Source organism: Hylaeus volcanicus, unplaced genomic scaffold (assembly GCF_026283585.1).
Source record: "Hylaeus volcanicus isolate JK05 unplaced genomic scaffold, UHH_iyHylVolc1.0_haploid 12158, whole genome shotgun sequence".
Lineage (NCBI taxonomy): Eukaryota > Metazoa > Arthropoda > Insecta > Hymenoptera > Colletidae > Hylaeus > Hylaeus volcanicus.
This window is the reverse complement of record NW_026533122.1, coordinates 129,309-155,520: the sequence shown is the minus strand read 5'-3', so window position 1 is coordinate 155,520 and position 26,212 is coordinate 129,309. Positions and strand designations below refer to the sequence as shown.

Genomic DNA, 26,212 nt, shown 5'->3' with positions numbered 1-26,212 from the left:
TATATTTAATAAATCGTTACTCTTTTTTAATAAACTACGAGCATTCCATATACCAATATTTAGATTATGGCACGTGTCCACCTGTTAAATATAAGAGATTATAGTGTAATCTGTGTTATTGTTACATTCGGCCCTGTCGAATGGTGTCCCTTTTCATCGAGCCCGCATTGCACATAGCGAGATCGATAAACTCTTAAGAATACGCTCGATAAACGATGCGTTTCTCGGGAACGGAATAATACGAACCGCGAGTCAGGAAACGGGCGTCAGCGATACTATGTTCTCGCGTACGAATCGTCCATCGAACTTGCGACTTGCTCCAGATTCGGATATGTGGCAATTAAGATTCCAAAATAACGGATTGCGCCAGACAAGGATCTGGGGCTATATAAACCCGTGGTCACGACCACACAGAGCTCAGTGTGTATTATTATTTTGGCAGTCATCATTCTGTAGTCGCGGACGGGATAATTTATCGCGTTAGACTCATTTAGGTATCGTGTATCGTATCTCCAGCTGAGTAAAGAGTTCGCGTAAGTGAGAACATACATACTAAAGATAGAGTCACCGCGAAGTTACCTACGAAAGTCCGACGTTAATTATTCGCCAATTATTAGAATCCCGTGTCACGAGTGTTAGAACCAGACCAGATCCCCGCCACAGCCGAACCCGGGACAAGTCTGACAACACCGCTGATAGCATAAGATCAACGATTGGTATTGTTAAAAACCATTTTCAATTGTATAATTTATATTCTTGTTTCTATGTAAATCCAAATTCAGTTTTGTTTGATAATTATATATGTTAATGTTTAAAACTTAGTAACAATCATTATAGAATCCCAGAATTCCTTCTTTTCCTAGTAAATACAGATAAGGTAAGCTTTAGCTCTTTAACTGAAGATAACAATCCATAAAAGAAAGTCCCAAACGAGTTGGGACGTAACATTATTAATTAACGAAAAAAAATATCACTTTTCTCTTCTCTTTTCTTCCCTCCTTCTTTTTATTTTTTTAATGTCTTTGTGTTTAAATTACCAAAGGCTTTTATTGTTAACTTCTGTTTCTTCCTACTTTTACTGTACTTGCTATTCTAGAAATTTACAACTTTCTGTTCCTCTTACACCTTTTTTTTTTTTAAACTTACTAGATCGATTTCTATTTTGTTTATACTATAACTCTATGTTTACGCGACAGTAAAGAGTCGGGGTACGCGGAAAAGTACCGAAAGTCGTTTTAGAAGTAAGAGAAACAGAAGAGGTTTGTAACAGCAAGTTAATCGTATGATAATCATCTTTAATGTACAATAGTTAATACACTCTGTTGTAAATGTCCAAAATATGACGTCAATAAACGCAATTAAAGTTTTTATATACTCTTTTGCACTCCTCGCACTCGCTCTAATTACTTGTCAGTGGTCGCACGCAATGATCGCTAGCTGAACACTAATTGATTTGAGGGGATCTCGGTACCCGTAATAAGCAGCCATCGAGTGCGAGCGACGTATGGGAGAGGATGTCGGTGCGTTAGGGATCCCTCTTACCGGGAATCGCCGCAACACTCTACTGGATTTATGGTTTAACAGAAGAATTAACCTTCTTTTTCTTTTCCCTTTAGACTATAATACAAAAACTGCAGCTCCGACTTACCCTTGACTGTTCAGTTCGTCTGCCCAGGATTCACCTCCGACTGGGTAATCTCTTCCTCCCTTAAACCTTTTTACTATGTTTACCCATTTTTCGGCTGCCTGAATTGACAGGTCCTCTCCTGTTTTAATCACTATTATTTCACTTGAGTCTTCAAATTGTATCGCTGATTCCTCGTTGGTCAACTTTTCCACCTCTATGACCTCTTTATCCTCCTCTTTTGATTCTCTTTCCACAATTTCTTCTTTCTTCTTCTCCTGCTTTTTTCCTTGAACTGCTGTACCCTTTCAGTCCTCACATGACATGACGTTATCAGTTTCAACGTTCATAACACTTGTGCTATTGGGAAACTTCACTTTTCCTGGGATATTTGACGCCTTATCCCACTCTTTGTCTCTCTCATCCGCTTCCTTCGAAGACATTGGAATTGAAGAACCATTTATCTGTTCATTTCTGTACTGTCTTCCGTATGTTCTTCCATACTTCGAGTTGTTTTCTACTTTGCTTATTTTATTGAATCCATTTCTCACATACTCCCTTGTCGATATTGGAGACGGTGCCTGTTTGGGGAGGTCTTCGTTCGACCCCTGGACTTTTCGTTCTCTTGTTCCATATTGTGCTTTCCTTTACCTGTTATACACTTCGTCTATTTGGTCTATTCTGTCGGAGTGGTATATCCTTCGATCGTTGTTGATTTTCTTAATTATAAATTCCTCCAAAACTGCTTCCTTGATCCAGTCCAATAGTAGTTGAATGTCCTCGTCTGAGACCTTTGCCCTTTTTTTGCCGGCATGATCTGGCACGCCCCGAATCTCCTCACCCCAACCCCCACACGCCCCAGAAGGACCCCGTGGTCGCCAGCGCGAGGGACGTCCCCGCTACCAGACCCGCCTGTTCAAGCCCGGGTCACGCTCCCTACAGAGATAACCTCCTCACAGAAGGAGGCCGCCGCCTTCCATGACTTCTCGCTCGAGACCATGTGGTCGACCAAGGTCGCGAGCGAGAGGTCCCACCCACCCGCTGCGGCTCTAAAAGCACGGTGAGGCGTGGTTCAAGCCGGACACTCCTCGAGTGTATGCCGCGCCGTGTCCACCTTCTCGCCGCAGTGGTGACACTGCGCCGTCGACTCCCGCCCCATCCGCTGCAGGTACTCTCCGAAGCATCCATGACCCACGCAGAGAAGCTTATAAGTTAGGGATTTGAGGATTTGGGTGGAACGCAAGAACACCTTCATCAGCTGAGGAACCTGGCCAATTAAAATTCATTTTCGTTAGCACTGAACTCTGATTCGCAGCAGCGCAGAACGCAGCGCAAGCATTTTCATAAACTTCGAGCCGAGCTGTGCTCGAAGCAGCAAAGTCGAAGTCACTTCTCGTTGTAAAGTCGCGTTAAGCGTAATGGAAGCCCGCGAGCGACCTTTGGCAATCTTCTCTAGAATTTTGAGCCAGAGTTCCCGGTTGAAGTGTTCCTTCAATGTGCAACATTGACCGCGAAAGAGGTTTAATCCCCATTGGTCAAGCAATCTCGGCGTAATAGGTGAACAATCATTTAGAAAAAAAGGGGATACATGTCAAATTGAGTAACCTTCTCCTTTTTGGAAGTCAGTTAAAAACATAAAATTCTAAAGCTCATTTTTGAAAACCCTATATATTTTTCAGTTGCCTGTCAAACTATGAAATTTCTTTAAAATTAGAACATTTCAAGCAATCTTGTTATTGCTAACATCGTTGCAATCGAGCTCATCCATATGACCCAGAAAACACGCGCACCAAACTCGTGTATCTTCGAACTACAGGCATAGAAATCGCCCCAGGACAACAACAAGTTTCTCTTCGTCGCGTGATAATTTGATCTCTTTAGTCCGTTTGACTCTGACCTATTCCTACTTTATATGTATGTATGTATTTATTTGATGCATCCCCAAGGGGTTTGCATGGCCCCCTTCCATTTACACTTCCTTACTCCTTAAACTTACTTTAACCTTACATTACCGTTATCCTAACTTATTCTATCCTTAACCTATCTTTATCCTACACTTAATCTCTATATACAAAAAGAAAAAACAAAAAACAAGACAACGCAAGAGAGAGAGCCGCATTGCGCCCTCGCTTCCGGGGCATTCCTCACTCTCCCCGATCCTCCTTCCCTCATCCACTCCCCACATCCATTCTTATCTTCTCTAACTCTCTTATCCACCATTCTCCCCTCCCCGACTCGCACAAAATTTCCCTAATCCTTTCCCCTATCCCCCTCCCTTCTTCCTCTCCCCTGTTCTCCCGCACCGCTCCAACACATGCTCCCACGACTCCTCCCCCCCCCCCGCACACTCTACAAACCCTCTCCTCCTCCTCCAACCAATACCTCGCCTCTCTCATCTTCCCCCCACCCATCCTGCACCTCATGATCCTTTTCCATCTCCCCTCTCCCCACCCTTTCCTTAAATACTCCGGGATCCCTTCCACCCTGATCTCTCTATACCACCTGTTATACCTCGATTCCCCCGCCTTTTCGCCTCTCTCCCTGCTCTGTTCTTCCTTATCTACCCTTTCCACTTCCTTGTACTCAATCCCTCCCTCCTCTCTAATCCTTTCCATCTCTTCCCCTGTCCATCCTCTGTTCTCAAAGAACCTCTCCCTCTCCTCTTCCCACCTCCCTCTTCCTCAACTCCTCCCAACATAATCTTGCCCACTTATTTTCCCCTCCCCTTCTCAACCTCTCCTCATAATTCCACCCCCTCTTTGCCCCCTTCACCCTCATCTTGTCCCTCTTTAACTCCTCTCTAATCATATATCCCGGTGTCCTCCATTCCACCCCCATTATCTACTTTAAATACCTCTCCTCTAGCGCCTCCAACTTCCTCCACTCCTTCCACCCCCAAAACTCGCAACTGTCCATACTAGCCTATCAAATAGCCACAACCTCCTTTCCCACTTCCCTCTGAACACCCTCTGCCCTATCCCCCACACCTGTTTCATCACCCCCGCCGCCTTCGCAATCCTTTCCCTTACTTACTCCTCCTGCCCCCCATTCCTTTTAAATATATATCCTAAATACTTAAACTCCTTCACTTCTTCCACCTCCTTCCTCCCCAATTCCATTTAAATATCTTTAATCTCCCCCCTCCTTTGCTAAACCTCATTATCTTTGTCTTCCCCACATGCACTGTTAGCCCCTTACCCTCAAAATATCCTTCTCCTGGTGTCCTCATCCACCATCACCAGGTCAATTACCGACTCTCCTCTCCCTCCCGAGTATGTATACTCCCCTATTTCATCTCCCTCTATGTTCCCGTTTAAAATTTCCCACCCACATTCCTCAACTACCCCTACCAATCTTCTACCCACCCCATTCACCTTTCCATCCCTCCCTTTTATCCCTCCTACTCCTATCCCTGATCTTCTCCCTCCCCCTATCTTTTCCTCCCCATCCTCCCATGCTCCCCCTCCCCTCTCTCCTACTCTCGCGTTCATATCCCCTCCTATTATTATCCTTTCCTCCCCCCCGCTCTCCTCCATCCATTTTCTAATCCTTTCCAACTTCTTCTTCATATCCTGATTTACATACACTCCCACCTCTCTCCATTTCTAACCTTCTACCTCAAAGCTGCTCGTTATAATTCCTTCTTCCTCTCTCAAATACTCTCTTTCCTCTCCCTTTTCCCCCCTAAACTCCTTCCTTATCCCCAACATCATCCCTCCAATCGCCCTCCCTTTCCTATTTACCTTTCTCGTTGGCTGGTGGCTCCACCACCAACCCCTCGGCAATCTCTTACTTATCTTCCCCCAACTCTTTTCCTCCGTCCAAGTTTCCATTCCTACCATTATATCCCATTCTTCTAGTCCCTCCCAAAATTCTTCGTCCTTATTACTGAATCCCGCCACGTTTCAGAATACAATTTTACACCCCCTCCCCCCTCTTCCTTCCTCCGCCCCTTTTTTTCGTCCCCTCCTAGCCTTACCCCATTACCCTCTCCCTCCTCCTTCCTCCCTCTCCTAACCGTTTCCCTCCCCCGTATCACCTTCCACCTCCCTGCCTTCTCTTCCATGCCCTCTCCACTCCCTTAACCTTTCCTCCTCCTCACTCCACCTCCACCATGTGTTCCCTATACATATTTTCCCATATCCTACTATCGTCCTTCCACCCGCTCTTCGTTCCTGCTCTGCAATCTCCCTCAACTTCCACTGCATTCTCCTCTCCTTCTGCGTAAGGTCCTCCTTTATTCTTTCTCCTCCTCTCCCTAAATCCCTCCTCTTCTTAAAAACCTCCTTTCTCATCATTTCATTTTGTAGCCTTGCCACCATCATTCCCTTCCCACTCTTCCCAATCTGCTCAACCTGCCTTGCGCTTTCCACCTCCCCTTCTACCCCTAGCCTCTTCAACACCTCCTTTACCGCCTCTTTCTCTTTCCCCCTATCCGTTCTTATCCCCCTAATTTTTATATTTCTCCTCCTCTCCGCCCTGTCTGCCATTTCCACTCTTTTCTCTAGCCCTTTCAGCTTTTCCTTCCATTCCCTCTCCCCCTCACCCCTTCCCTCTCTCCTGTCTCTCCCCCCCATTTCCCTTATCCTCTCCTCCAGCTCCTCTATTTTTTCTCTTAGTTCCTCCTGCTCTGCCCTCCACTCCTCCTCTCTCCTCCTCATCTCCTCCCTCACTTTCCTAATCGATCCCTCTATTAACTCTTTTATCTCCCATCTGCCCCCTCGTTGTCCCCTCCAACGTCTCCTCCATCTCTCGCACCTCCTTCCTCGTCTCCTCTATCCTTCCCTCCAATTTCTCCCCCATCTCTTTCATCTCCCCCCTCAACTCCGTCATAATCCTTATCAAACTTTCTATTCCCATTCTATCCACACGTTCATCCTCCCTCCCTGGCGATCTTGGTGTCAGGCCACTTTTTTGAAATATATTTCTTCCTTCTCCCCTCGATGCTTCCCCCTCTTTACCACTCTCTTTCCCCCCTTTGAAGAAATCCTCCAGGTCCTTCTTCTCCCCGCCTCCTCCCTTTGCACTCCTTGTCTCTACCCCCAGCCCTCTGCTCCCCCCTTTTTTCTCTCCTTCCATATCCCTCACTCCTTCCTCCGCTCCTAACCTTTTGCCTACTCTCTATCACCTGTTTCCCGCGCCCTACTTTACCGACTCCTTCTTATCTCCTCTTTCTTATAGACTCTTTCCTTCCCGGCCTTTCCGCTACGTGCCTCTCTTTCCTACTCTGTCCTCTTCCCGCCTAAATCTCTCTCCTCCCCTCACCCTACCTCTTCTTCCTGACTGTACCGGCCACTTCCCTTCTTCTCCCTTACTATCCATTTTCTTCTCTTAACTCCTTCCACCTTTTCTTCTCTTTCCCTTTATTCCCCTTGCTTCTCCGCGTCTTTCCTTCGTCTCCCTTGCTATCTTAAATCGTCCCTATAATCTTCCTAATCTTACTTTTTTCTCACACTATCTTTCTCTTCCTGACACTTTCTTACAACTCCCTTCACTCTCCCTTCACCACTCACAATCCACCCTACACTCTTTCCCCTTACACCTACTTTCGCACTTCCTTTCTCACTTCCTTCACCCCAACTTCTTCACTTTTCCCTGCCCACACCTTTTCTACATGCACTCACTAAACCACCGGAAACGGAAGCCTTCTATTCCTACTTTATATTGACAGGGGCCGAGCAGGTAGCTGTGGAAGGGTTGTGGAAGAAAATTTGGACTCACCTGAATCAACGGGTGTATGGGTAGCATTGGCTGGACCACGTAAATTGGTTGACTCTTCGGCGCGTGGTTTTGAGCCGTGACCCACTGGTGAACCATGTTGCGTGTCTTCAGTCGACCGTCGTTGCCCACCTCGTCGCTGTTGCTCACCCTGAGACATCCGCAGAGCTTCGGAGTCAAGGTCAGACAGCTGTAGCTAGAGATCAACAGCTCGGCAACGCTGGTCACTAGAAGCCCGATACTCGCGAGGAGACCTGCCCAGTCACCCTCCACATCGTCAATGTTGTTATCTTCATCCTGCAACAGCGTTCACTTGTTTTCATCGTTAGAACAAAAAGAATGTCGGTCAAAGAAAATATTTACGCTAGGCAGGACGAGGTACAGTAAAGTCTCCATAAACGCACAAACTTGGAACTGAACTGGTGCATTTCTGATAGATTTTGTACATTCTCTGATGTTTGCCGACAAGCTTTGAATGCAAAGAAGGACAACGAATAAAGAAGAGGATACAGCGAAAACACCAGGGTATGTCGGTGAGAGGGGGGCGGAAAGTAGAGTAGCGCGTAGCGTAGCCGATTACCACACTGAGAGCCTGGGTTCGATTCCCGGGCGCCCATCCCGGTTTTTCATAATTGGGGTAGGGCCGGTTAAAAGTATGCAGAACTCCTATGGCGAAAAAGAATAAAGAAATGATAAATAAAAAAGAAGGGACAATGAGAAAAAAAGAAATGTACAAACACATAGTGGTGAAATGTGGGACTACGGTTTCCATTCACCTTAAAATAAAAACAAACAAAATGTCGGTGAGACAATGAAATGGAACGGTGAAACTTTTTTACTACTAACTTTTTTGTTGTAAAACTTTTACCATCATATTCCTGATATTTTTAACCGACTTCGAAAAGCAGGAGGTTACTCAATTCGACATGTCTATTTTTGTTTGTCTGATTAAAATGAGACTAAACACGATATAATTCGGACGATATTTACAATTCATGTTTTTTTAGTTAGTGCTCTACGATGTATTTGTATTTGCTCTTGCTCTTGCTCTTGCTCTTGCTCTTGCTCTTGCTCTTGCTCTTTTCTTCAACACTTAGCCAATAGGAGCTAAGGCCATTCGTCGATTCGTCGACTCTCCCAATCAGTCGGCAGGGCTCGTCGAGAGGAATTATAATATGGCTGCCGCTCGCGCCGCTCGTTCATTTCTTACCTGTATAACCTGTCAGTTTGTATTTGTGACAGTTGTCATTTCTAACCTGTATAACCTATCAGTTTGTGTTCGTGACATTTGGTCGCCGCAAATTGAATAATTATTTTAAAGGCTACGTGTAGTGATATTGTATTGGGAAGTATACGGTTATAAGTGATGAAATATCTACCTTGTCGTTGTGGAAAGAAATATATAAATTTGGTGTTTGAGAGTGCAGTTCATAATACAAATTTCAGTAAATGTTCATTTTGTGCAAATAAGAATAAGTGTTCTAATACAATAAGTTGTGTGTTATAAATAGTGGACCACTTTTTTTATTTTCACTTCATGATAAACATTTAAATTGCTTGCAACCAGACTTTCTGTCATACGTTCTGTGTACGTATGAACTTTAAAAAGAAAAGGAGAGAAAGTAACAAAAGTGAATATATATATTTCATATGACATTAATTTTATTTGTAAATATGTTACGTATACAGAAACTCTCCGTTTTTAGAAGCTCGCGTTCATTAATCTTATTTTATCTACCCTTCTGGAATTTGGAGCTCGGTCTCACTGGAGTGCATCCTGCAGCTGCATCCTCTTAATATCATCTTTGACTCGCGTTGCGTGGGATACTTTCTAATCTACCCTTTTCCTAGAGCGCACAGCTGCCGACCTCAGGGCAACGAAAATCCTAACCGTCAAATTTCCTAATATGGAAATCACTGGCGGTTCCCCACCAACATTTAGGGGTATATAAACCCACGATTTTCGTTGCTCGGGGGCTAGTACGAAAGTGTTACTCGTTGGAGACACATCGATCGTCTGTAGAGTAGCACTCTAGTGAGATCGGGCTTCAGTTCCTTTCGATCATCGTTACCATATAGATCCGGAAAGACGGTTTTAAAATCTATTACGGCCATAGAAGTACTCTCGACCCCCGCATCGCCAGTGCGTCAACACCGCGCAACACTTAGGTAATTTTAACATCATACACTAACCGCGACAACAGGACACTTCACACTTGTAATTAGTATAGTTATTTTTGAATATATACTCTTTTGTGTAAACTTAAAAGTCTGTCAGATCAATCATGAAACCTTTACTTTGAAATCACCAATCCTAGCCAGTGTAACGATCCCACAACATAATAACTTTACCGCTCGAGTTATTATTCTATTAAATTAACAAGTTGCGAGGCTTTATTAACGACGCGTGTTACACTTTAACGATACGATTTAGTCATTGTGTACTCAACCCGAACTCCTAAACTTAACCTATCCTGCGGTTACCCTTTACTGGGAGATACCGATTCCTGCAGCTACCTGACTTCGCGTCAGAAGCGTCTGCGTTTATCTCCAATAACCAAGGCAACCAAACACCTTAACCTACGGTTACCCTTTACTGGGAGATACCGATTCCTGCAACTATCTGACTTCGCGTCAGAGTCGTCTGCATTATCTACTCTATCCTCAAATCTTCGGCTCCATTGATACATACTAATTAATCGTATCGGTGCAATTCTCGAATCCACCCCACTCGCAGGGCTCACACGCACGTCGCTATCGCCCTGGCTCGTAACAAATAATACATACAAACCTTATTTTACTTGCAAATTAATGTAGAGCCTAAAATAAAAATACATTTGTCTTTTATTATAGTAAGCGTAGAGTCTACAATATACATAATGTGTCTGAAGCCAGATATAGGAAAGAGACGAGCTTCAGTTCTTTATGTTTCCAAAAGTATACAGAACGCATGGGAGGATGTCTCACTGCAAGAAATTTAAATGTTAACGTTGAAGCGAGAAATGAAAAAAGGAAATCAACTATTTGTAACGCATAATTTATTGTATTAGAATAAAATTCAGAAGTACGCAGAACGCGTGGTAGAAAGTCTTTTTGCAAGAAATTTGAATGTTCAAGACAAATCGAAAAATGAAAAAAGAAATCCATTATTTGTAACGCACAATTTATCGTATTGCATTATCAAATTCAGTCCTTAGAATTTTCAAAAGTACACACAATTCGAAATTTAAATAATGAGAAAACGAACAGAGATCCACTATTTGTAACATATAATTTATTGTATTACAATAATATAAAAAAAGAGAGGTCAGATTTAGTTCTTTAAATCCTCAAAAGTACGCACGACACATGAGAGAAAGTCTTGTTCCAAGAAATTTAAATGTTACTGATAAAGTGATTACAATAATATAGAAAATGGGAGATCAGTTTGAATGCATTAAGGTTTCAAAAGTACGTGGAACGCATTGCAGTAAGTCTCATTGTAAGAAATTTATTAAAGAAAAAATGTAATCACTTTATCAGTAACATTTAAATCCAACAAGACTTTCTGTCATGTGTCGTGGGTACTTTTGAGAAATTAGAGGACTAAGTCTGACCTCTCTTTTTATATATTATTGTAATACAATAAATTATGTGTTACAAATAGTGGATCTCTGTTCATTTTCTCATTATTTAAATTTGTTACAAGACTTTCTGCCACGCGTTCTGCGTACTTCTGAACTTTATTCTAATAAAATAAATTATGCGTTACAAATAGTGGATTTCTTTTTTCATTTCTCACTTCATCTTTAACATTTAAATTTCTTGCAGTGAGACATCCTCCCATGCGTTCTGTATACTTTTGGAAACATAAAGAACTGAAGCTCGTCTCTTTCCTATATCTGGCTTCAGACACATTATGTATATTGTAGACTCTACGCTTACTATAATAAAAGACAAATGTATTTTTATTTTAGGCTCTACATTAATTTGCAAGTAAAATAAGGTTTGTATGTGTTATTTACAAATAAAATTAATGTCATATGAAATATATATATTCACTTTTGTTACTCTCTCTCCTTTTCTTTTTAAAGTTCATACGTACACAGAACGTATGACAGAAAGTCTGGTTGCAAGCAATTTAAATGTTTATCATGAAGTGAAAATAAAAAAAGTGGTCCACTATTTATAACACACAACTTATTGTATTAGAACACTTATTCTTATTTGCACAAAATGAACATTTACTGAAATTTGTATTATGAACTGCACTCTCAAACACCAAATTTATATATTTCTTTCCACAACGACAAGGTAGATATTTCATCACTTATAACCGTATACTTCCCAATACAATATCACTACACGTAGCCTTTAAAATAATTATTCAATTTGCGGCGACCAAATGTCACGAACACAAACTGATAGGTTATACAGGTTAGAAATGACAACTGTCACAAATACAAACTGACAGGTTATACAGGTAAGAAATGAACGAGCGGCGCGAGCGGCAGCCATATTATAATTCCTCTCGACGAGCCCTGCCGACTGATTGGGAGAGTCGACGAATCGACGAATGGCCTTAGCTCCTATTGGCTAAGTGTTGACGAAACATTCCTTGTCAAAGGAAAAGAAAAATGCTGCAGTTTTTGACACATTCATGATATGACATTACGATATCTTTGTCGTTCGTGGACCGATTTTATTGATTTTGGTTTTATTCCAAGCTTTTGTGCGATTTACATAAGATAAATGCCTTTACATTTAGGAAATACAACAGACGTGACGAGATATTAATGACAGAAGTTTCAGGTTAGGTTGGAATGGACCTTCTCTCCTGTAAAAGATACGTGGTAGCGTCAGCGCCAGGCATATACGGGGAGGCTATTTTTTCATGTACTTAGCGTCGAGACGCTACCTCGTCTCTATATTGCAATGCGAATTAAAGGTACTGTAATCAAATTCAAATTATTAACAGGGGCAGTTTGTAAGAAACTATAAGAAATGCAATTGCTCAATGGTATTTGTATGTATAGTACAGCTGAGTAATTAATATTTTAGAATCATTATCATGATTTACACTGTTAGATAGATTCTCATTTATTAAATACTGTGCGCACGTGCGAGCGCAGAGAGCGGGCAAGAAGAGTAAGGAAGACGCAGAAGCGTCTCGACCGGAAAAAGTAGCGCACGTGCCCGTGCTTTTGTTTGCCACGTTTTACGTACAACGGCGGTTACCGTTACGTGTCCTACAAGAACGTTCGTCGCAATAACTTTCTGTTCGTCACAGTTTCTTTACCTTCTATGTATAAGTAATTAAATATATTTTCGACACCTCAAACACAACAAATTCTCTCTCTATTCTCGAACCGTTACGCGAAGTCGAATACGTGTTCGAGACAAAGAAAGGAACAACGCTACAAAATCGGAGAATATAGTGATATTTCGCGATTAAAGACGAGGCAAGAGTTCCTTATCTATTACATTACGTAGGACCGACATCTTTTGATATCGTGTGCAATAAAGTAGCACCGCTGGATCCGTTCGAAAAAGATTACGCATCGTTAATACAAACGCTGGGGGAATTCGTAGTCTCCTTACAAAAATTAAGTCTACACTGCAAATTTGGACGCTATTTAAACACTGTAGTATCCGCGCTTCTCATACCCAACAACAAGGAGTCAAACGAAAACACGAAACGTAGGGTACGGGATTGGTCGCGTAGGTAAAGCGGTCGACTGTGGATCCGAGGATCTTGGATTCGAATCCCCGTGCCTTATATTTCGTTTAGATTCCTATAATACAGCATTGCGAAATGAATTAGTTTTCGGGATGGCAAGCAAAAAAATTCGAGCAAGACTGTTAGAATTATCGGATTTAACCTTGGAGAAAGCAATTCAAGTAGCAACGACAATGGAGATGTCGAACAAGGAAACACAACAACTTCAAGGAGAGGCGCAAAATATAAATATGGTACAAGCTGCGAAACGAATCATCAAGCGAGGAAGCCAAGCAGATAAGTCGTCAAAATACAATAAGAACTATACTTATTCAAAAAATAGTAATGTACAAAAACCCAATTATAAACCTAACCCGATTAATGTAAATAGAAATGCGAACCTTACATGTTATTGTTGCGGTAAAAACCATTTAGCTTCGAAACGTAATTTAGATAAAAATATTAAATGTAATGCTTGTGGCAGGGCAGGACATCTACAGAAGGTCTGTTTCGGGAAGAGTCACGAGAACAATCAGTTGGGAGAAGTGTTACAATTCGAACACAGTCAATTCCGAAAAAAATTGGAGACCACACTCCTAGTGAACGACAAGCATATAAAATTTGAAATAGACAGCGGAGCAACAGTCTCAGTAATGTCCGAAGAGCTCAAACGTAAGTTTTTTCCAGATTCGTTGATACATCCAACAACCTTAGCACTATTATCTTATTGTAAGAAAAAAATTAAACCCTTAAGTTATATTACAGTAGACGTAAGGTGCCGTGACCATACGTACAAATTAAATATATATATATTGTGAAAGAAAAGAGAAATACCCTATTATGTCGCGAGTGGATTTTTCAGTTGCGTAAGGACCGTGCCATTGGACCACTAATTAATAATTTTGAATCAATACACTCCATTGAAGCGGTTTCTAAAAATAAAGTACAAACATTATTGCAAAAGTACAAAAATATAATGTTGCCATCAATTTCAACAATTAAAAAATTTCAAGCTAAGTTAACCTTAAAAGATAACGCGAAGCCGATATTTGCAAAGCACGTCCGGTACCATTTCGTTTACGCCCCCCAAATAGGAAAAGAACTACAAAGATTAGAGTCTTAAGGAATTTTAGAAAAAATCGATACGGCGGAATGGGCTACACCCATTGTACCACGCAGTATCCTTTATCCATTTTTTAAGTCAATTACAGAAAATACGCGCGCCTTTCTTAATTCGTCTTTTTGATCCTTGATGAGCGGCATCGGGAAATGGTCACGTTTGATTTTTTTGTTCAATTCTCTATAATCGATGCAAACTCTATAGGAATTATCTTTCTTCGGAACTATGAGTACCGGATTTGCAAATTCGCTATTACTCGGTCGAGTAACTCCTTCCTTTAACCATTCATTTATTTGTTTATCTAATATTGCTTTTTCTTTTGGCGCTAACCGTCGCGGTCTACAGTTAACCGGTTTATCATCTTTTAATATAATCTTTGTCGTTACCTTCGTATCTGTCGTTTTCGCTGGTTGATATTCGCTAATTAACTTGAGTATTTTGTCCTTGTACGTGTTTAACATTCACTTCACCTGTTTCGATGTACATGATTTCTCGCAATTCTGTAAATGCTTCATCAACATTATTCGTAGCTGCCTCTTCTTCTGGGTTGATGGGCGTTTTTTCGTTTTCCTGATTTCCACTAGTTGTAGGTGTATCTTTTTCTGTCGTTGATATTCTCTGGATCTTGGTTATCTCGCCTTGATGTAATTGAATATCTACGTTCTTTAGAAAATCCTGTCCCTAAATATATCGTGCGGAATCGGATATGTTGGAATAACAAATAATTTGAGACCATGTGTCTCTCCATCTACCATTACGACCGCATCAAAGGCGCCGACGATCTTCGTCGCTACGTTGCCTGCGCCGGTCTGCCGATATCTTTGTGTTTTGCCTCTCGTATCAATGAAATATCACTTCTAGAATCAATTAACATCTGGCATTCTTTACCATTTATTTTTATCGGATATGTTGATTTAGGATTCGCAATGCAGTTCACGTTTGCCGGTTCGGCATTGTCTCCTTTTTTTACCGTGCATTTGTTCGCTATATGCCCAAAATTGTTGCATTTAAAACATTTTGGCCTTTTACCTTTATTTGGACAATTCTTAGCGTCGTATTCTAGCAATCCGCATGTGCTGCAACGAGGCTTCTTTGTTTTAGCGAATGTATCTTCTTTTACTTTTATTTCTTCTTTCTTGCTGTAGTTCGACTTTTTTCCAGCTCTCTTTTTCATTTTATCGTATATTTTTATATTAGTCCTCATTTCCTTTATTGTACGTGATTGATATAGAATGGATTTGTTACATTCTCTGTCTTGTATTCCATTAATTATGTATTCGATAAGGGTATCATCTTCGACATTACCTACGCTGGCTATTTCGCGCATCGCATATATGTATTGTCGTCCAGTTTCTTGAGGCAATCTTTTCCGTTGATACAGTTGTGAATGTATCAGGGCACTGTTTATCTCCGTTTTAAATTCTTTTTCCAATCGTTTACGCAATTCACCCCACGATCGGATACCTTTCTCTGCCGTAATATATTGTTTTGCTGATCCTCGTAACATGCGTTTTGCATAGATCAGCATCTGCAAATCGTTCCATTGCAATAACGTACCCATGTCTTCAAAGTCTTGAATCCATTTTTTGATGGATAACTTGTCGTCACCCGTAAAATACGGTATGGTCTCCACAACATCTCTAATTGTAAAAATACTGGATTGTTCACTGCACATTTTTCCCGTTGATCTGCCCTTATATTGCTTGCTTTCGATTTTATCCAATTCTTCGTCTTCATCTTCTGAGTCTTCCTCAGTTTCTTCAGTTTCTTCTATGTCATCTCTGCTTTTCATGTAGTTCTTCAATCTTCCTCGTAAGTCTGCTTTTTTACCCGTCGTTTCCAAGTTTAGTTCATTTAATCTTTTGCGTAGCTCACTGATTTTCATTTTATCGATTTCTTTGCCTTTAAATTTCTCTTTCTGTGTCACATCTTCGCTGGCTATTGCGATTTCTTCGTCGTTGTTAATTTCGCCGTCCGGTTTACCCATTTTCTTCTATCTTTTCACTCACAAGTCACTTTCACTTTCTTTTTCGATTCGCTCACAATTCGCCACTACTTTCACTTTATCACTTTACGTTTTCGTGGTTACTTCGTACTATGATCGATCGAAACTTTTTCACTTTTGATCCGTTTTCTCAACTATCCTCTTGGTGGACGAGCCCCCATTTGTAGGATGTGGTTGGGAGGGTGCCGAAAAAGACTAATAAATAAAATTAATAATAAAAAGAATAATAATAATAATAATGAATATGGTAAGTGTGAATTCCTTTTTCGTCACGACGCGTGAGGTTTCGATTCCCATTAACGACTGACTATCGCGTCCGATTGTCGTCCTCTCACACACACGCACTCTCGCATACACTACTCGCCTGCCCTACGCCGCATGCATGTACGCATAACATTTCCTCATGTATGGGATCGCATCCGCGCCAGCAATCTGGCAAAGAACGATCGAAAGCATTTTAGGCAACATTCAAGGCATGGCGGTTTTCTTAGATGATGTACGTATCGTGGGCACGAGTTTAGAAGATCACACGCGAACTCTAGAAACGGTGTTTACGCGATTACAGCAATATAACATTAGGATAAATCCAGATAAAAGTGAATTTTTCGCGCGTCAGATAAATTATTGCGGTTTACATAAAGATCTAGATAAAATTAAAGCTATAGAAAATATGCGGAGACCGCAGAATATAACTGAAGTACGTAGCTTTTTAGACATGATCAATTACTATGGACGGTTTATTCCGAAATTAAGCTCAATACTACAGCCATTAAATAGTTTACTGCACAAAAGTACACCGTTCCACTGGACGAAAGAATGTGAACAAAGTTTCAAAGCAGCAAAGGAAGTGTTTCTTAGTCCCAAATGTTTAGAACATTCCGATCCAAATTTACCACTGTAGCCATGGTTAAGGAATGAAGGATTAAGATTCTGGACAGACAAAGGTCTATTGTGAGGAACATGGTTATACAGAGGATTAGGAATGGATAATTGTAACAGGAATTCAGAATGAACGGAATTATACAAAAGAACATAATACAATTCTTCATTTTACAATATTTTACAATTTTCAATCTTTGAAATGGAAAAATCATTCTATATTCTCCCGCTCGTAATTGGCGTCCAGGTATTATCGCCGAACTCTCCAAAAACGAACGGACGTCTAGGAATAACCTCTCCATAGCTCTAACCGGGATGTCCACGAGCAGCTCTGTTCTCTCCTATTCGACAGGCATCCAGGTATTATCGCCGAACTCTCCTGCCGGAGTCTCTAAGCCGAATTCCGAGAGCGGCCGATGATCTTACCTCGTCCTCTCTCCCGGAATGGCAAATAGGCCGAATGCCTCTACGAGCCCTCAATTTATATCGCACGGTTACTATCCGCGGCCGCGGTTGTCAACAGTCGCGTCGTTAGGCGAGAAGGTTCGCGAATTCGCGGTCCGCGCTTCGCGTCTCGCACCGCGCAGACCTCCCTCCTATGTTCTAGAAGTTTCGTAAGCTCGCTTTTCGGATTTCTCGAATTTCGTATGAGTAATGCATTCAACTGGCAACATTCGACGCTAGTCGTCATAAGCTGCGTAAGTTAGGCAGTATGGTCTAGACCGCCGAGCGAGTTACACCTGTAGTTAATTCAAATAAACTACCTTTTACCATTCACTCGAGTAGCTATTTAAGAATCCATACCGTAAGACCGTGGAGAACACGACAATTGGCCACGAGGAGTGGCATAAGTTTCAGATGGTGAAAAGTCGGGTTTTTCGAGTAGTTAGAAGTGAAATGGGATGGCATGTGCAAACGGATTCGTAGAGTAATGGCACGTGAACAATAAGTGTTATGTCTGGGAGTAATTCAACAGACAGAAAAGGTGTTCACTGGACTTATCATTTGAAAAAAGACGAAATAATAGAAGAATTACAACACCCGGTGGCATCTCCGTGTGCCTACGAATAGGCTGCGTGATGACGCGATACCTGAAAGTAAGGGTCTAGCGGCTAGAAGAAAAATTATTGTAAATACCATTGTAATCAGAAAAATGCCACAAATGTAATATTGCAAGTCTCGCTTATTCGGCAGAGTCTAGTCGATATTTACAATAATTTTTCTTCTTTCCTATACCTGAAAGTAATTTATGACTACAACAGGAGGAGGACAATTCAACTAAAAATAAAGTCAATAATTTAAAAAAAGTTTTTTATTTATTAAAATTTTTGGTAATTATAGAGAACAGGTACATCTTCACCGATTTCGATGATTTTTGAATATGTTGTAGAAATCACCATTTTGAACAACTTCTTCTTATACAAATAACCGTCGCTCGGCCTTAGTTTCCGAGATATTTGCAAAATACCATTGCTACTACACAATGAATATTACGTATAGCTACGCGTCCGTGGCAGCGTGTGTGTAAGCGTTGAATTGTCGATTGTTTAGGCTCGGAATACACGTCCGCGTCCGTTTACGCGATTGTTTAGGCTCAGAAAAAAATCTAGTTTAACACTGACGTCGTTACTGAATTACTTTCAACGGATTAAAAATGAACTTGCGTGAATATTTGACTGTATGCGGCAGATATGATACACTAATTTATTTTTTAATTGAACAAAAAGTGATTCATGGAAAGATGTATTGTACTAAGTGCAAAAGTGAAAAACCAATGAAGTTTAATCGGGAAGAGCTAATATTTTATTGTAATGCAGTCTATTATTCGAAAAAGTGCCATAAAAAAAGAGTGAAAATACAGTGCAGCTCACTAATTAGTGCATTGAGTAATACATGGTTTAGCAATATACATGCTTCTATTCAAGCCATTTGTGCCTTTATCGGCTATCATTTAGTGCTAAAACCACCACGGCAAGAATTTCTACAAAATGAACTGCGAATAACGGCGAAAACCGCAGTTGATTGGACCAGTTATTGTCGTCAAATGTGTGTTCTATGGGCAGAAAAACATTCTGTTCCAATCGGAGGTGAGAATGAAATTATTGAGATCGACGAAGCCAAAATTAGTAAACAAAAATTTAATAAAGGAAGGATGTTAACTGGCCAGTGGATATTCGGAGGAATAGAACGCTCCAGCAAACGTATATTTATTGTACCAGTTCCCAATAGGTCATCCGAAACGCTACTTGAAGTGATCCGAAATTGGATCAAACCTGGTACAATTATTATTAGCGATTGTTGGAAAGCGTACGGTTGCCTCCACAAAGAAGTATTTCAGCACTTAAGAGTTAACCATAAACTCAATTTCGTTGACCCGGAGACAAATGCTCACACGCAAAACATTGAAAGAGTATGGCGAGAAGTAAGTAAGAAAAAATTCAAAAAGTTTAAAAACATTTATTGTTAATAGAATTTTGAAATGACCACGTTTATATTTTTATACTGTTAATGTCTTCTGATGATTATTGGTCTGTAATTTTTTCATATTTCTGGAAGTGGTGGAACGATGTTGGAAAAATGAAAAACCGATTGTTTATATCATTACCTTAATTTTTCATCTGACTATGTTCATATTGTGGCTGTTATTATTGTATGATTTTTTCAGATTTTTTGCACATGTTTACCACATACAAAAAAATTATAAATCGATATTTTTTAACTTTTCGTTCGCAGCGGAGTACTATGTATATTCGAATCTTTTAAACAAAATTTGTACATCTCGATGAGATATGTGTTGCTTTATTTAATAATAAACGTAACAAAAATAAATCTAGAGTTGAGGGACACTGTGTTTTAAAAAAGTGAAAGTTTCTTTCCTTCTGTCTTTCGTAGTTGGGCCTCTGACAGTATTTATGTTCAGGAGGGTAATGTGAAAAACATGTGGCAGACCCAAGCCGTATTTTTCTTCTACGACCTGGGCGCCGATTTTCCTATGCGCTTTTGAAATATTTAGTGTGAATTTGTTCGTTAAAAAATTCCATAATCCAATAATATGAACCTGTTTTTAAATATATTTTTCCGAAAAAAAATATTTTCCAAGAATCACTTCTTTCAAACCATTTTTATTCTTTTTTTTAGGAATTTTTTTCTCATAAATAATAGAAGTCGCTCCAATATGTTATTTAACAAAATATGCTTCATGTTGACTGAGAATGTGAAAAATAATTTTTGTAGACAATTTTAGAGTTTGACCAAAATCGTCGGTGAATTGGTTTGCGAAATCTTTATAAAAACCTTCCTTCCTTTTTAAAAAATTGGATTTTCACTTTACAAAAAAACTTTCTATTTGTTTTTTGTAGGATTCGATGAGATCTTCAACGAAAAAGTTTCAATCAAAAATGTTAATTATTAAAAGAACTACTGATTTATTAAGATTTGTCAACTTTTTACATATTTTTCCGTCAAAAAGAACTAAAAAGTAGGCCGTTTCGATTATTTCATATTTTTTAAAAATTATTCATCTAAAGGCGCGCAGTTTCCATGTTTGATAATTGACATCCGTTTACTCAATCAAGAGTTATGATTTTTTCAATTTTTCGAAAGTATCGAAAATAACGAATTTCATTATAGATGTTACTTTTCCGTTGCAATATCGACTACCACAGCGAAAATTTTACATTACATTATTTACCAGTATGATAATCATAAACTCATACACGCCGTTGGATTCAAAATAAAAAAATGCATTTACTGTTCTACTAATGAACAAAAATTGTCAAATATTTCGGGGTTGGGGGGGTGGGTAATTTTTGAAAAAAATATTTGTTTTAAATTTGTTGATACTGTTTTATAGGCCTACAAAAACACTGCAATGTTTACTTGAACAATTATTATTCAAATCAGAACTTATTTAATACATTTAAACCCACTTTAAACATGCATATAATGACCATTCAATGGAGTAAAAATATTAATTATCCGAATGTACGATATATAGTACTCCTCTGCGAACGAAAAGTTAGAAAATATCGATTTATAATTTTTTTGTATGTGGCACACCTGTGCAAAAAATCTGAAAATATCATACTATAATAACGGTAATAAACTATTAAAACAGACACAATATGAACATAGTCACATGACAAATTAAGGTAATAATATAAACAACAATCGGTGTTTCATTTTTCCAACATCGTTCTACCACTTCCAAAAATATGAAAAAATTACAGACTAATAATCATAAGAAGACATTAATAGTGTAAAAATATAAACGTGGTCATTTTATAATTTTCTAAAAAAAAAATGTTTAAAAATTTTTGAATTTTTTAAAAATCCATTTTGCAGTGAAAAAATCTGAAAAAACTTCATGAACACGTACGTCGTAATATAGAGTGTACTAATTTTTTACAGACTGTTTTTAAAAATATGTGTAGCGTTCATTTTAAATCAGTTTAATTTCGCAATATTTCAAGTCTCCAGATTTAAAAAAATATGTCTGTATAAGGGAAACTTAAGGCCATATCGTTATTGCACGGTTTATGTGTTACTTTGTTTCTAGATTGAAGCGGTTAGGTAAACAAGTTTGCGAAGAGGAGCAGACTGAAACTGTGTCTGCTGCAACGGCACATGAAAAATTACAAATAGAAGAAGCAATGGAAATAGAATTAGATGGAAGAGACCTTGTAGAGAATGAATGTCAAGATCGACAAGAAGAAGAAATAGAAGATACAAGAAATGAAACAGAAGAAGAACTTCATCGGATAGTAGACGTCGTCATGCAGACAGAAACTGCCACTGACGAAGAAGAATATCTAGTCGTAGAAAAAGAAACGACGAAATCAGACGAAAAGTTATGTCGGTCTGACGGGTTCAGCATTGTTGACATGCACCACGTCTTCGACCAGATAAAATTAATCGGCGAACATTCAGAAACGTTTGAATGTTCAACAAGGCACCTGGAAATAAAAGGTCTGAAAAGATCGGGTTTAAATTCAACCCTTATTCTAGAATGCAGGATGTGCAATTATAGAGCCGAAGTGCACAGCCAACCTGAAAATGCTCAGGTAATGAATACAACTGAGAATGCAGTTGCAGCAAACATTCAGTGGAGGCGGCTACGCACAAATGGAGGACTTTTTGACATCTATCAATGCCCCTTGCATGTCAAAGAAGAAATATAGGAAATGTCACGACCACATTGTCAATAAATTAATTGCTGCTGCCGAAACAGAAATGGTAGCAGCGGCAGAAGAAGAAAATTTTGAATGCACGAATCACTTGTTGCGCAACTTCGGCAATAAGTTAAAAGAAGTTGCGAAGAAGACTCCGCCGAGCTGTTATAGACAAGCCATCGAAAATAATATTCGACGCATGCGTATGGGAATTACAAAAGCTGCAGAATATAGATTTAATGAAAATACTTCGATATTACAGAGACAACAAAAATTATACGAAGATATTATGAATGTATCCAGCCACGTGTTTGGAGAACATAAAGACTGCAAAAGAATTGGATATTTCTGCAACGGAACGATGAAGGAGAATGAACAAAACATCGTCCCACATTTATTAAACCTGGGAGTTTACCAAAAAATACAAGATATTCTTCGATCGTTGGCGGCACACGCAGAAAGCTTACTGTACCGAACCAACAATAATACGGTAGAAAGTTTTAATGCCATCATTGGCAGAGAATTCGAAGAAGAAGAAAGAATTGACAAATGCCGAAAAAGAAAAGAAGAGCGAGACCAAAAAGAAAAATTTCCATGCAAGTAAAGATAAAGATTACGGATCGAATGCACAGAAGCCAGACATGGATGAATTTATGTTCGATCTCCAGAAAGAGAAACATCTAGAAATGCTGAACGAATGGCAAAATCAAAAAGCAAAAATTGAGCAGGAAACCATAGAACAATGTAAAAGCAGGAAATGGTTGGCTCACAAGCCAAAACTTTTGACAGCGTCCAACTTCGGTAAAGTTTGCCGCCGACGCAAAGATACACCGTGTGCCAAGATGGTACAGTTGCTGTTGTATCCACGTGTATTAAACGTTCCTGCCGTAGAATACGGACGGGAGAATGAAGAAATTGCTCGGAGAGAATCGTCGAAAAAGGAAAACATTGAAATAAAAAAATGTGGTCTTTTCATCGACGCATCGATACCCTATTTGGGAGCATCGTCAGATGGCGTTATCGGTGAAGACGGCATTGTAGAAATAAAATGTCCGAAATCCGCAGATGTTACTCCAGAAGAGACAATAACAACAAACAAGTCTGTGAAGGCCATATTTATCGACAGTACGGGCAACGCATTGCGCAAAACACACCCGTACTTCTACCAAGTCCAAGGACAATTGCACATAACGGGTAGAAAATACTGCCTGTTTTGTCTGTGGACCAAGAAAGGAATTATGTCCATTCGTGTTGAAAAGGATGACGATTTTTGGAAGCGAGAAATGGAACCAAAATTAACACAATTTTATCTGAATTGTATGCTGCCAGAAATAGTTTACAGCAGATATAACAGAGGCATGCCAATACGGGAGCCTCAGAATATCAAAAAGTGAAGGTAAGTAAGAAAAAAAAGTTTAATATTATAAAGTGACGATCCAAACGCTAACCGACGTTGAACTGCACACTTTCAGATAAGTGCGCAGACTCGCTGATTCTATCAGCGAATGAATATAATATTAAAATATTATATTAAAGTTGCAATTTTCCGACGTCGAGTGCACTTACAAAAGTGTAACCCAGCTGACTCAATCAGCTGGTGACACAGTGGAGTAGGCCTACAGGGGATACCACTGACGAAAAAAAAACGCATCAACAGTAGTACCTCAAGGGTGATGTGGAAATCTATTGTTCCGCGTGTCACCTTACCTTTTATATTTTCAGATTATATTAATTTTCTTTTTTGTTACGTTATAGCAACGAATCATCTGGACTATTGTTACGAAGTTGACACAAGTGTGATACCCGGAGACATAGCGATCGTTGAGATGTTGACCGACGACTCGGCGAACGAGCATCAGCTGGCAAGGTAAGCAGAAGAGAGGAATTTTAATTTTTAAATCTTGAAGTATACCTTTCATTTTTTTCCGCATTTTGATAATATACCTTTTCTTTCTGTTTCAATAGCAAATCATTTGGAATGTTTATCTTCGAGATGATAATAGACGACGCGGAGAAAAAGCCGTTTCGAAAACGTTCAACAGCTCACAAGGGAAGGGGTTAATTCGCCCCCGTAAAGAGGGGCACGTCGAAAAACGCCACTTCTGAAGGGGCCAGGGGTGACGGAAGGGGTTGAAAAAATAAAAAAAAAACTTTGGGGCGACCCTCCTCGATGCCCTCTACAAAATGCACCCCTCAAAATCCCTCTCGGGCAAATCCACCCCTCACAACACCCCACCCCCTCCAAAATCCACAATTTTTGGACTCCAGTCCCGAATTTGGGCTCAATGCATTCCCTGGAATCTCCTGATCCAGGAAATGCCAACGCCCACGCCGTGCGCCCCATAGGCACCGCTTAGAGGGATGGAACAGTTCGCCACTTTTCAACACCCTTCGTAAGGGAGCATTTCCGCACCTCGAAGGGCGATGAAATTCACCATGTTTATTCTCGGTACGTTAAGGATCAATGTCATTTAAAGCTCGTTTCGAAAACTGCCCCTGGAGCTGAACAGGGTGGCCCAGAGTTAAGGCTAGTCCACCCACAGGTGTAGGGGTTGGAACGATGTTTCGTGGCGTGGAACACATGTGATACGGTCCAAGGCATTGGAGTGACACAGTTTTGATGTCTTTTTCCCGCGTGGATAGCATTAAAATACGAAAATGTCGTTTTTTTTTTTGGAAAACCCACCCGCGAGTTTAGGCCTGTGTACCAGGTGAACGAGTAACCCCACGTCAACGCCGTTCGTGGATTCGGACGCGCGAATGCTTTATTAATAGGTCCACAAAAATTCGGATATTTTGAATCACGCTTTCATTGTCAAATCGGAGTAGATTTGAAAGAGTATTAAGTGGGCCGGACGGATCCGGCATTCAGGAGCGCCTGGAGTTACGCTACCAACTATTCCTCGTACTTCGCTACGGATTCTCTCGTGTCCCTCGACTGAAGCGTTTCTCACACGGTCGCGTCGCGCAAACGGTATTTTCTTGTGTTTAATCGAGTGTGTTAGAAGAACGCCCTTCCAAAGCGGACGGCTTAATTCTTGCTATTTAATTGAATGGAAGAGTTCGGTGCGTAGGTGAGATTGACCTTTTATTTTAGGCCGATTACTGAGCGCGTAAACCTCGAAACCAAAGAACGTTGATTTATTACCGTAAATTCTCGGAAATCGACGTATCGTGTATAGTACATAATAAAAATATGTAAAAAAATAAATCTTACCACTACATTAGGGAGATTCTCGAACAGGGTGTTCATTAAAAAAAGACAATGTACAAAAAAAATTTCTTTTATTAAACATTAACGAAGTAACGGAGGATAAATTTCTAAATTTGGAAAACAAAATAAATAAATTTGTTAAATTTTGGGCAAACACAGGGTTCAGTAACGTGTGTTTCCCCCTTTAGCTTTTATCGAGTCAGTTTATGGGACAAACAACAGCGAAGCTACAGTTTTTGAGAAAGCCATTTTCTGTTCGTAATTTAGTCATATATATCATATTCTACAGGGTGATCTGCTCGCTAGTAGACACAATGGACAACCACAACAATAGCCGACCGTCATTGTAGACTTTATGACGGGGCACCCCCGCAGCGAAAGCGGCTGTATGGGTGTAAATGTGTGTGCCGAGCAGAAACGTCACCGTCATAAAGTCTACAATGACGACCGGCTATTGTTGTGGTTGTCCATTGTGTATACTAGCGAGCGGATTACCCTATAGCTAGCACTTCGCTACAGTGAAATAAAAGTTTGCTAGTACGTTTCCCCGAGTTCGTTTAAAAGAAACAAAGCAAACACTAAACTTTTAACACGAAACAAACGAACTTTAAGATTAACTCAGTGCTCAGTGACGTGTAAACATTCCAAGAGCAGCTTGTGAACCGGTAAGTAGAGTTTGTTAGTTTTGATCATAGGCCAATCGGTAGAGAATTAAAACAGCCTTTTTGTAACAAAAATACTAACCTCAAACCGATTGTGCAATTACATAAATGGGGATACTTA

The 26,212-nt window shown here is 40.1% G+C and overlaps 2 protein-coding genes across 10 annotated transcripts; one reads left to right on the top strand and one right to left on the bottom strand.

Moving 5' to 3' along the window:
- LOC128882726 (uncharacterized) lies at nucleotides 1-16,509 on the bottom strand. Of its 6 annotated transcripts, none has more exons than XR_008458517.1 (5): nucleotides 14,547-16,509; nucleotides 13,875-13,972; nucleotides 7,346-7,639; nucleotides 1,649-2,891; nucleotides 1-1,564 (listed from the first exon to the last, which is right to left on the bottom strand). XR_008458517.1 is itself a non-coding variant. In XM_054134454.1 (3 exons), exons 1-3 carry the CDS (start codon nucleotides 14,619-14,621, stop codon nucleotides 2,697-2,699), a joined length of 564 nt encoding a protein of 187 aa, XP_053990429.1. In that variant the 5' UTR covers nucleotides 14,622-16,509; the 3' UTR covers nucleotides 1-2,696. The 6 variants fall into 5 exon arrangements, 1 of the variants encoding a protein (XP_053990429.1); XR_008458518.1 differs by having other exon boundaries at nucleotides 1-1,561; XR_008458515.1 differs by having other exon boundaries at nucleotides 1-2,891.
- Nucleotides 12,722-26,184, top strand: LOC128882728 (uncharacterized). 4 transcript variants are annotated; one of them, XR_008458520.1, is made up of 4 exons: nucleotides 18,515-19,131; nucleotides 19,192-19,466; nucleotides 21,603-23,611; nucleotides 23,688-26,184. XR_008458520.1 is itself a non-coding variant. In XM_054134457.1 (3 exons), exon 2 carries the CDS (start codon nucleotides 22,719-22,721, stop codon nucleotides 23,607-23,609), a length of 891 nt encoding a protein of 296 aa, XP_053990432.1. In that variant the 5' UTR covers nucleotides 12,722-13,712; nucleotides 21,603-22,718; the 3' UTR covers nucleotides 23,610-23,611; nucleotides 23,688-26,177. The 4 variants fall into 4 exon arrangements, 2 of the variants coding, with proteins under 2 accessions (XP_053990432.1, XP_053990431.1); XR_008458521.1 differs by having other exon boundaries at nucleotides 18,515-19,466; nucleotides 23,688-23,885; nucleotides 23,971-26,182; XM_054134457.1 differs by lacking the exons at nucleotides 18,515-19,131; nucleotides 19,192-19,466 and adding an exon at nucleotides 12,722-13,712 and having other exon boundaries at nucleotides 23,688-26,177.
- The last annotated feature ends 28 nt before the right edge of the window (nucleotides 26,185-26,212 follow it).